This window comes from Ambystoma mexicanum, chromosome 6p (assembly GCF_040938575.1).
Source record: "Ambystoma mexicanum isolate Mex_15411 chromosome 6p, UKY_AmexF1_1, whole genome shotgun sequence".
In the NCBI taxonomy this organism is placed as follows: domain Eukaryota; kingdom Metazoa; phylum Chordata; class Amphibia; order Caudata; family Ambystomatidae; genus Ambystoma; species Ambystoma mexicanum.
Window position 1 is genome coordinate 1,365,976,279 of NC_090935.1, and position 12,115 is coordinate 1,365,988,393.

Sequence of the window (12,115 nt, forward strand, 5' to 3'; positions counted from 1 at the left end):
CCTCCTCCATAGTCAACTTGGCTGACTTCATCACAAACATTTCCCTCACATGTGCTAATAACCTATTCCTCTGGGAAATATATCTCCCAGGCAGCACTGCCTGCCTACAAGGAAAACACTGCTCATCCTGTTAGACATAATAAACCTCACTCAGCACACAACTCACCAAGCCCACAACTAAGGCAACATCCTACTCATCATCACTGTCTTGTCAACACTCCTTTACAACACATCTTTCCTTCTTGACTGGTCTGATTCCCTTCGTCATCCTCACCATCAACTGTCATCCCAGCCAACTTTACACACCCCAAACCTAACAAGCAGACATTCATTTCCTTCCAAAAGGTCCCTATAAAACCACTCATTGATGACTTTGCCAACTTCATCAGGGCCCCAGGACAAGGAATGCAACAATGTGCTAGAAATATTCAGCAATACCCTGAATGCCAACATGCTTTTCCCTACAGAATCAATGATACATTCAACTTAACACATCAGCCCCCAGTGCTGGCAGGAGCTTGATATCAGCAAATGTCATCAGAAAATTAGAAAACCTGGCAAAACTTTACCCAACCTAACCTGAGTTATAGAACTTTAGACTGCCCACAAATGGCTTATCACCACTGCAAAAGCCACCTACTTCCAGAAGACCATACCAGGAGCCAACAGTGAATGCAAAGCTCTCTTCAAGGAAGTCAGAAAGTGCATCAAGCATCTAACCCACATTGCAATCCCTCATTCAATTTAGAAATCTACTTCCATTAACACCTTCTTCATTGACAACATTAGCATGATCCACAAAAATATTGACACAACCCAAAATATTGACCTTCAAAACTCCATCTACGGAGGACCTGACTAACACCCAAGCATCCGTAAAGCTACCTCTTACTTGGCTGATATTCTGCCAGCCTCCATCCTTAAGAGACTCTGTACAGAATCACCCCTTCCTCTCTTGGCTATCAATCCATACGCCCCCCAAGGAACATTTTCCTGATACCATTCAAAACAGTACAAATACTCCACCTCCTAAAAAAGAACACTTCACTGCAGTGATCTCAGAAACTATTGCCCCATCATACACCTTTCTTTCATTGGCCAGATACTCAAAAGAGCCACTGCCACTAAACATCCAGAACACATTGATACCTACAACCTCCTAGAGACCTACCAATCTGAATGCAGAGACTTGACGCCACCCAAGTGGTTGATGATGCTGTCTGTTTCTGTGATGATGGCCACCGTAGACTCCTGGTTTTCCTTGACACAGTGGATCTTGAAGCCCTCATTGACATACTGCAAAACGACATTTTGATTCAGTGAGATCGTCTTCCAGTGGTTCACTTCATACCTAGAAGACTGCCATGTGTTTGTCCAAATGGATATCTCAAGATCACCCCCGACCCCACCTGTCACCATTAGTCCCCGACAAGGATCTGTCCTATCACTCTTGATCATCAACCGCAACTTCTACATCCTCCAGTATGCAGGTGATACGCAACTCCACCTCAGAATCACTTGAACAAAAGTCACCCACCAGCACAATGCCTGCCTTACTCCAATAAAAACCTGGATTTCCAATGCATATATCAAACTGAATCACACCGAAACGGAATTCCTCCTCTCTAATAACACCAAACACACCCATATCCAGACCTGGCAGTCCACCATGAACTTGGAGGTCTTCATATGCAGCTAGGAATCCACATTGAGAGCCATCTCTCATTAAAAATGCACATAACAAAGGAAGCTTGGTGTCAAATTTTGCTCTTGCAGAATATCAAACCCTTCTTTCTGGAAAACAGCTTCTTATACATGGTACAAGCCCCAATTTGTTCTCACTGGGATGGTGGCAATGCCCTGCTTATCCACTTCCACCAATGTACAAATGAGAAGCATCCTCTAAACTGCATACCGGTTCATCAAAGGCCTCTACAAAGTTGACCACATCATGCGCACATTTGTCAAGCTTCATTGGTTATCCCAACAAGCATGCAACGCTTTTAACACCAGCTCGATCATTTACAAATGTGTACCCTTACATGCTCCCTCCTGTGTAGTTGCAAATCGCTGTGGAAACTCATACCCATTAACATTTGGCTTGCCTCGACCCTCATGCAATTCAGAAAGTATCTCAAGACCCCTTTGTCATGCACTTTAGACACTCTTATTCCTGACAAATTGGCTCCGAACCTCCCTCATTTTGGGTGGTTGAAGCCCTGAGAGGCTTGGTATTCTGCCGAGCTGAGAATCCAGAAAAAGCTATGTAGGCGGTTGGATGGGTACTGGCGATGGAATTACAAGATTGATTCTCGTATTCTCTATAAGCAGGCAGTTCTCTCCTATCATCAGATCATCCATTCTAGCAAAGTGAAATACTATGCCACCTGAATAACTGAAGCAGCGTGTGCCTCTCGAGTTATTCAGAGTGGCCAAAGAGTTTTCAGTCTCTCCTGCGGGTAATTTGGTGGTGCCTCCAGATGCCCAACTAAGGTGTGGTGAAATTAGAACCTTTTTTTCAAAAAGGTTCTCGATAGCCGTAAGAATATTGTGGATAAGCAATCTGCGGGAGTTTTCATGGAAAACTGTCCTAGTAACGGTGCAGTTTCTCTTGCTACGTTTAATGTTTTTAAACTTGATCCAATCTGTGAAGATACTGTTCGAACTGCTCTCCTTGGCCTTAGATCGGCATCTCCTTTTGATGCGGTTCCTCTTCGCATCCTTCAGGCCCTTCCTCAAAGGGCCATTGGGATGTTGACTCATGTATAGCAATATTCCTTTTCTATGGGCACTGTGGCGGCCGTCCTTAAACGTGCTGTGGTTCTCCCACTTTAAATAAAAGCTATCCTTGATTCCCGAGTACCTGCCAATTTTAGACCAATCTCCTTGTTGCCAGCAATAATGAAGTTGTTGAAGGCGGTGATAACCCCTCAGATCTCACGTTTTATGGAAAATAATGACTGTCTCCATCCCTATCAATAGGACTTCTGTCCCAAGATGGGGATGGAGTCCTTAATGATTTAATTGCTGGTGAGCTGTCGTTGCTTCAGCACCGTGGAGAGACCAGAGTCCTTATTCTCCTGGATCTCTCTGCAGCCTTTAATACAGTGAACCACCAAAGTCTTTTGACCAGGCTGGAACACCCTGGTCTTAGTGGATCTCTTCTGGCCTGGTTTAAGTCCTTCCTGGAGGGCCGATCTCACACAGTTTCTTTTCAAGCGTGATTCTCTTCTTTTGTAGAACTATCTTGTGGAGTTCCGCAGGGGTCGGCTCCATCTCCGCCTCTGTTCAGTGTGTATGTTCGCATGTTGGCGGATCTTGTAACTGAGTGCAGCGTACTCTTTTATTCCTACGCTGATGATACACAGCTGATTTTCAGGCTTGACTCACCGCAGTCTGCATGTCCCAACCAACTGCGGGGGTTCTTGGATGTCGGACAACTGGCTTCAGCTTAATGGGAATAAAACAGAGGTAATAGTAGTCGGATCCCAGGGTAGGGGCCCCCTTTGGTACTCGCAATATTGTACTGATTCCCTTGTGCCTCAGTTAAGAGCCTGGGTGTTAAACTTCTCCCTAATGGCTCACGTGAAGCTCAGATTTCTGCCATCTGCGGGTACGGTTTTGGGAAATTGAAAACTTTGAGAAAAATTCTTCCTCTCTTCCCCATGAAAACCGCGCTAAACTGGTTACATCCTCAATAATGGGGTCTGTAGATTACTGCAATGGCATTTATCTGGGACAGCCATAATACCAGATTCAGCGACTACAGGTTTTACAGAATGCCAAAGCGCGTTTAGCGCTCAACGTTCTGCGATTGACTCCTTCCGCTGCTCTTCTTCAACAACTACATTGGTTACCTGTAGAAGCGCGTATTGAGTTGAAGACTCTGTGTGGTACACAGAGCCCTTTATAACGTTGGTCCTCAGTACCTGAGGAAGAAACTGGTTAGGTATGTTCCCGCAAGAAGTCTTCGTTCAGAATCACAAGCTCTCCTGAAGATTCCTAATTTTCACTACAACCGGCTAGGCGGCCGCTCTTTTTCAGTACTTGCCCCCAGCTTGTGGAATGCCCTCCTGCTACATCTGAGAGTGCAAACTGAATACTTTCCTTTTAGGAAAGCACCTAAAACTCACCTTTTTAGCTTTTCTTTTGTCTCTTAGCCTTTGAGGCATGATCCAGTAAAACTGCCCATCTCCGCTTAGCGCCTAGATGCCTCCGGGCCTTAGTTTGCGCTTAATTGAATTTAATAATAATAATAATTCCCCCGTGCCCACCAACCCCACCTCACCCCTAATTACTGCTGCTCTAGCTTAACTGCAATATAACAAAGCCAAGTTTTAACTTGTGGCTCCTTACCTCTATTAACCCGCTTATATGAAAGAGGTTTGCTGCTACTAGTCACTAGATCTAGGCTCATTTAATACCCAAAGTATAATAAACAAATAAACTTTGCAGCCTTCTGTGACCTAGAGATCTAGAATGTCAAAATCTTGGCTACTCGCATGTCTGGGACCACTTGCGGAAATCAATTTTTCAGCTGCATCAACAGGGTTTGGGCTTTTTCCTTAACATTTCGATAGAGTGGCAAGCATTCTTTGGGAACCATGGCAGTGTGTTTATAATAAGGAGATGCCACTTCTGTTCTCTTGAACTAGTCTTGCTGCAGCATGAAGAATAGCTATCACATGAGCACGCTTCTCCTTGAGAAGACCAGCTAGCACATGAGCCCGTCCAGGAATAGTGTCATTCAACTGGAGCTGACAGTTTGCTGCTTTCCTAATCACTTGGGACTGTTTAGATGTCTTGTAAAGCTGGTGAAACCGACCTGTCTTCACATAAGCACTCAGCATAAGATGTGGCCGTTTCGAGGAGATTGGGTCCTCCGACGTATTCCATATCTTTGACAGTAATCACCACAGCTGTGCTGCTTTGGAAAACCTTTGGCCGACGTCATTCGATGTGATAAGTAGGACGCACGACGCCTGTAGCCTCAGTTCCGTTTTTCCCACGAACGTGTTCGCTTTGTGAATCTCGGTACGCCTCGACTCTTTGGAGTTTCTTATGTAATCTTCTCGGTTCTTTGAACCTGTTCGGTTTTGTGAAAAAGCCTGTTTGTGACGATGTCTACCTCGTCTTCAACCCCGCGTCCGGGCTTCAAAAAATGCGGGGACTGTGGGTCCAAGATGTCGGTAACAGACTCGCACGACACCTGCCTCTGGTGCCTCGGGGAGGCCCACAACACGGACGACTGTGTCGACTGCCAGTCGCTCACGGCCAAGGCCTTGCGGGAGCGCAAGAAGTTGTTGTCGGTAGGTAGGGTGTCTAAGCCCTGGAAGTCGAGGTCTTCGGGGCTTTCGACGGATGAATCGAGAGGCGTCTCTCTGCATCATCGTCGGAGGTCCAGTGGGTCTCCTTCCAGGAGCCGGTCTCGCCACTCCTCTGCCTCTTCGAGGCATTCCCGGAAGCGCCGGCATCGGTCGCCTTTCCCGTCCTCTTCCGAGGACTCCGCCCGTCGGCGGGTCGCTTATCCCACCATGCAAGCGACACCAGAGGAATGGAAGATGTTAGCGATTCTCGAATCGCAGGGCACCGGTCTGTCCGCGCCTCCGAGTGGAGTCGGTCGTGATCGGTTGAGAGACACCGCTCGCACGCCTTCGGGCTCGGGTGGTCGGCACGGTTCACGGGAGAGGTCCTGCTCGGACAAAGGTAACCGTTCTCGCCATGCCCGTTCCAGGTCCCGGTCCACGACGCGCTCTTGACCGCGTGATCCTGTGCAGTCTTCGAGGAAGACGTCGACGCCTGTGGCGCCGAGGTCATCGATGGCCTTTCTCGAGGCTCCGCCTCCGAGGGGTCATCGACACTGTCGGCGCCTAGGTCGTCGAAGGACACGCTCAGAGCTCTGGCTTCGAGGCCTGTGTCGACGCCGTCGATGCTGGCGGCTGACGTCGATGCCGATTCTTTCTACGCCGGTGCCGATTCGTTCGGCGCCCTCAACGCCTTTCGAGGTGGTGGTGTCGGAGGGGCCCTGTGGCACGGGGGAAGCCCCTAGAAAGGCTCTGGCTAAGGTCAGGCATAGCTTTGGTCCCCAGGTGCCTTCCTCTCACCGCCTAGAGTACATTTCAGAGGTTGGTGAGGGTTCTGTTGAGGGCTTGGTTCCGGATACGGTGCCAGATGAGCTTCTCTCTGGCCAGAGCCAATTTGAAGACCTGAGGCAGTCACTGCATGATGCCGGTGGACTGGACACCTCTCCGGAGGTGGAGTTTTGTAGGCCTCAGCCTGGCACTCATGCCGATTCTTCGTACCGTACCGGCGGCTTATGTCTCGGGTCACCAAGTACTTGGGATGGTCGGCTCCCCCAGGGGGGTTTGTTCAGGATGATCTTACGGACATCCTCGATCTTGGTCACCCCACTGACCTGGCACTGCCGTTTTCATATGGCTCTGCAGAGAAGGGTGGCGGCGGCTTGGAATGCTCCGGAGAGTCTCCCGGCAGTGGGCAAGTCTTTGTTGCGAAAATACCGTCCAGCCAGTAGCGACCCCTGCTACTTGTCCAGGCACCGAACTACGAAGAGTTTGGTGGTGCAGGCGGCTAAGGCCCCGGCAAAGCAGGCGTCGTATTACCATCCCTCCGGATAGGGACGACAAACGTTTTGATGGCTGGGTGAAGAAAGTGTTTTCTTCAGGGGGTATGGCGCTTCAGGCGGCCAACTCCGTATGTGCCTTGTCTCGTTTCACACACACTCTGTGGAACTGTGTTGCATTAGCGGCTGAACATATTCCCGAAGGGGACGAACGAGATGGTTTCCTTGCTATGGTCCAGGATGGCAAGGATGCCATGTGTGAGGCCGTTCAGTCGGGTTTGGACATGGCAGATTGTGTCAGCCAGTCCATGGCGGCGAGCACCGTAATACGCAGGTTTGCGTGGTTGCGGAAGTCAGGGTTCGCTCCTGATGTACAGTCCCGGCTCCTCAACATGCTCTTTGACGGTGAACATCTTTTTGGCAGCAAGGCTGACGAGAGCCTTGAGAGGTTGCAGACCTCCAAAGCTGCAGCAAAGTCGTTGGGCGCTGCAGTTCGACAAACCCGCCTTTTCGTCCTAGGGGACAACAATGAAGGGGAGGTTCCTTTCGTTATTACTCATCCTTCAGTAAAGCGAGAGGAGCTGTCAGTCAAAGAGGCCACCGTAGGAGTACCAGAGGTGGAAAACAGGGTACTCGAGGTGCCAAAGCCGCTCGGGCAGTTGCCTCTTTGCCTTCAGTCAACGCCACAGCTGCTACCACTCAGTCATGGGGCCATGTCCCATGGTTCGCCGGTTGGGGGAAGGCTGGCGCACCATCTTGGAGAGTAGCGTGCCATTACTTCAGATGTGTGGGTTCTGGAGATCATAACCCACGGCTACTGTCTTCCCTTTCGGCAGAGGCCTCACGAAAATCCACCTGGGAACCTCTCTTTGAAGAGTCCGGATCCGCTCCTTGCGCAGGAAATTCAAGCCCTGCTTGAGAAAGGCACCATAGAACTGGTGCCTGTAGCGGAGAGGAACAAGGGATGGTATTCCCCTTATTTTTTGATTTCGAAGAAAGACGGGGGATTGAGACCCATCGTGGACTTGCGCGGTTTGAACAAACTCCTACGGAAGGGCAAGTTCAAGATGGTCACTCTCTCTCAAGTCCTCCAGGCCCTTCAACTTCAGGACTGGTTGGTGTCTCTCGATCTCAAGGACGCTTACTTCCATGTGCCGATCCATCCCAAGCACAAGAAGTACCTGAGGTTCGCGGTTTGCGACTCACACTTTCAGTTTTGGGTCCTACCGTTCGGATTGACCACCGCCCCGAGGCTTTTCACCAAGCTCATGGTGGTGGTGGCAGCGCATCTCAGGAAAGGGGGGATTCACGTCTACCCCTAACTGGATGATTGGTTGATCAGGGGGAGCTCTCCCGAGCAAGTCTTGGATCATCTGTCCGTCACCTGCCACTCCCTTCACAAGCTGGGCTTCTCCCTCAATTTAAAGAAGTCCCATTTGATGCCAACACAGCGGCTCCAGTACATCGGAGCAGTGCTCGACACATCCCTGGGGCTGTGTTTTCCTCCCCAGGTGAGGGCTCTTCACATTCAGAAGATGGTGCACAGGTTTCAACTTGCCCAGACGCCCCCGGCGTTCGAGTTCTTGAGATTGCTCGGCCTCATTGCATCCTGCATTCTTCTGGTGCCAGAGGCTCGTTGCGGATGAGATCTTTGCAGTGGGCACTCAAGATGCAGTGGTCGCAATCTTCCGGCAGGATGTCGGACCTTGTTCAGGTGCCGCCCTCGGTCGCCCAGGACCTTCTGTGGTGGGCCGTCGAAGGCAATCTGATGAACAGGGCTCCGTTTTGGCTTCCCTGGCCGGAGGGGACGATCGTGACGGACGCATCCCTCACGGGATGGGGAGCTCATGCCAACGAGTTGACAGTCAGCGTTCGTTGGTCTCCGCCGGAGTCCAGACTCCATATCAATCTGTTGGAGCTGAGGGCCGTCAGGCTAGCCCTGAAGGCTTTTCTGCCGACTGTGCGAGGAAAGAGTGTCCTGATCCTGACGGACAACACAGAGGCCATGCACTACCTCAACAAAAAGGGGTGGGCAGGTTCACTTCCTCTGTGCAGGGAGGCGATGCAGCTCGAGTTCTGGGCCATCCAGCAGGAAGTTTCGATCTCGGCTGTTCATCTGGCCGGAGACGACAACGAGACGGCGGACGCTCTGAGCAGGCAGAGCACGATCTCTCACGAGTGGGAGCTGACTCAGGAGATTCTCCTGGAGATCTTTGCCCTTTGGGGGACCCCTCAAGTGGATCTCTTTGCCTCCAGTGTGAACCGGAAGTGCGAAAGGTTCTGCTTGCAGGAATTTCCTCCAAAAGGAGCCTTAGGAGACGCGTTCGTGGTGGAGTGGTCATTCCCACTGCTGTACGCGTTTCCTCCAGTCCCCGTCATCCCGCAAGTACTGCGGAGGTTACGGAGGTTCGGTTCCTGGATGATCCTCATAGATCCGGCGTGGGCCCGGAGGACGTGGCAGCCGGACCTTCTCGACTTGTCCATCTGCCCTCCATGTCGTCTTCCCTACGGAGACGATCTGCTCTCACGGGAGGGGGGGGTCAGGTTCTCCATCCAGAGGTCAGATCCCTCAACCTTCACGCCTGGCTTCTGAAAGGTTGGGGTATAAGGATTGGGACCTCCCTGAAGACGTGTTGGAGGTGTTGCTCTCGGCCAGACGGCCGGCAACAAAGCCTCTGTACCGTTGCCATTGGCGTAATTTCTGCGACTGGTGCAGAGTTAAGAATGGGGATCCTTTTGAATGTGACATTCCCATGGTTCTGTCTTTTTTGCTTTCTTTGGCCCACAGGGGCTTGCAAGTGGGTACCATTAAAGGTTACCTGGTGGCGCTGTCCATATCTAAGCGCTCGTCTGAAGAATGTTCCTATTTTAAGATTCCTTTAATTTCTAAGTTTTTGAAAGGGCTCACTAATGTGTTCCCTCCGTCACCTTTTCTGGTGCTCGGTTGGGATTTCAACCTAGTTCTTAAGTTTCTTATGGGTGCTCCGTTTGAGCCTTTGCATTCTTGCCCTTTAAGACTGTTAACTCTTAAAACTGTGTTTTTGGTTGTGGTTACCTCCGCTCGCAGAGTGAGTGAGTTACAGGCACTTTCAGTTAAGCCACCCTTCACTGTGTTTCATAAGGACAGGGTTGTCCTTAGAGTTCGTCCTTCCTTCCTTCCGAAGGTGGTTTCGGAATTTCATTTGGGCCATAAGGTTGTTCTTCCGGCATTCTATCCTCCTCCGCATCCTGGTAAGGAAGAGGAGAGGCTCCATAGGCTTGATCCTAGGAGAGCGCTGAGCTTTTATATTTCATGCATGTCCCGAGTCAGAGTGGACGATCAACTCTTCATTGGTTACGCTGGAAAGCGTTTGGGACAAGCTGTGATGAAACAGACTTTGTCTCGTTGGATTATTTTGGCTATCTCCGAGTGTTACCAATTGGCGGGTAAGGACCCACCGGCTGGCTTGCGGGCCCATTCTACCAGGGGTATGGCTGCATCTACTGCCCTACAAAGGGGTGTTCCTATTCGTAACATCTTTGATGCAGCCACCTGGGCTTCTGTACATACTTTTGTACGTCACTACTCCGTCGATTCCATCCGAGGACAGGATCTGGCCTTTGGCAAGGCAGTCCTTTATTCCGCAATTTGACTGGGCATGTTAAATTTGTGTTCTAAATTCTTTTCCCACCTCCTTGCTTTGGTACTGCTTTGAGAGTCTGTCAAAGATATGGAATACGTCGGAGGACCCAATCCCCTCAAAGAACAAGTTACTCTCTTACCTGGTAACGTTCTTTCGATGGGATGGTCCGACGACGTATTCCATATCGCTCCCTCCCTACCTTCCCTGCTGCAGAATTTCGTATGCGATTGCAGCTTACGTTTCCGCAAGGCCTTGTGTGTCTGACTGGCAGAAGACTGGTGGCACACGTTCTGGGGGAAAAAACTGCAACTGAGGCTTCGGGCGTCGTGCGTCCTACTTATCACATCGGGTGACGTCGGCCGTCGAAGGAGGTCCTCGGGGACGGTGCATCGACGTCATCGACGTAGGATGCAGACGCCAAATATTTTCCCAAGCAGCACATCTGTGGTGATTACTGTCAAAGATATGGAATACGTCGTCGGACCATCCCATCGAAAGAACGTTACCAGGTAAGAGAGTAACTTGTTCATCTTTCTCGCAGGTCTTCAGAGGTCTACAATCTGGATGCCACGTGACATTCTAGGGCTTTTCCTAAAAGCTGTAAGGGTGCACCTGGCCAAATAAGAAACGAACTAGAAAAGACAAGGAGCGTTTTCTTGAGAAGTGGTACCACTTGGCTGGTTTTCAGATGAGTAGGAACAAAACCCTATAGTAAGGGCTAAATGTATTATTTTGAAAGATAGGAACAAGTCACAAATAAAGTTGCTGGTAAAATCAACTTGCTACAATGTTGGTTTCATTATCAACGTTCACTCACGCTGTTCCTCTGAGTAAAGAGGTGATAAGTCTAGCGACTCATTCTGGGTTTTGATAATAAATTGGTTTATCTGACCAATCTAACTTTTCTATATGTAAACAATAATGCCAGGTCTGGTGGGCCCTAGCAGGTAATAACATCTACCAATGCAGCTTCATTGCTTTTAGAATCCTGGTTCAAACCTCTAAGTAACAAATGGCTTTTTTATGGTTGGAAAAATTGGGCTAGGGCGAGGTCACATGCTTCAACAGAAAAACTACAACCTCTCTTCATTTCCTATGGTGTAGCTCGTTGTGCGACAGAGATAGTGGAGAGGCTCTGTCAGGTGTGGTGGCAAGAGGATGGGTAGCTGGGGGCGGTTGGGCCGGTAAGAGTCTGAGTGAGGAGGACCAGGGATTGATGGCAGAAAAGGGACAGTAAAGAAAATGGAGACCCGCAGGAGGAGAATGGAGCAGGATGGAGCACAGGCTTTGAACAATAAATATAGCCTTTGTTCTTAGCACATGACTGGCTCCAAACTAGCAAATTCTAATAATTTTTAATCCAATACCTATTGGTTCCATACATGGAATGTTACACCATTTTTTATCACATGTCTGTTATTCATCATTATTTACAAACTTTGCATTTCCCTTTTCTCTTTTTTTTCAGAACCTCAAAGCAGAGTCCTCTGAGAATGACAGATTTTCATCCATCGCCCTAAACGCTTATGAAGTACCAACTATTTCTGAAGAGGAAGCTGTTCTTGCAGATCAGACGTGGACAAGCCCGATATCTGCCTATGACGGAAGGCTCTCCAGCAAAGATCTGCCTAAAGTGGAGCTAACCCAGACACAGAGAGAAAACACTTCCACAGGGGACCTACTAATAAAATCTTCACGCTCAAAGAAGGATCTGTTTCTTGCAGATCTTCTGGGAGAGCAGTTTGAATGTGCAGACCCCCCATCTTGGCGTGAATCTAAGCCAATGATGGACCTTACTCTGGAAACCAGTCTCTCTTCCAGAGTTTCATCTACTCCTGCTCTTAAGGTATGGCTTTGTATCAAACTTCCTACTTACGCAGTCTTTTCTCTGTTCCATTAAATCTACCATGAA

General features: G+C 49.5%; 1 protein-coding gene across 17 annotated transcripts in view; it reads left to right on the plus strand.

The window, feature by feature from the left end:
- MPDZ (multiple PDZ domain crumbs cell polarity complex component) overlaps window positions 1–12,115 on the plus strand; it is a 1,735,289-nt gene that overhangs the window by 839,403 nt on the left and 883,771 nt on the right. For all 17 annotated transcript variants that reach the window (XM_069626067.1, XM_069626068.1, XM_069626072.1 and 14 more), the window contains one exon: window positions 11,672–12,049. In XM_069626067.1, coding sequence (XP_069482168.1) covers window positions 11,672–12,049 — 378 coding nt within the window. The remainder of the gene's footprint in view (window positions 1–11,671; window positions 12,050–12,115) is intronic.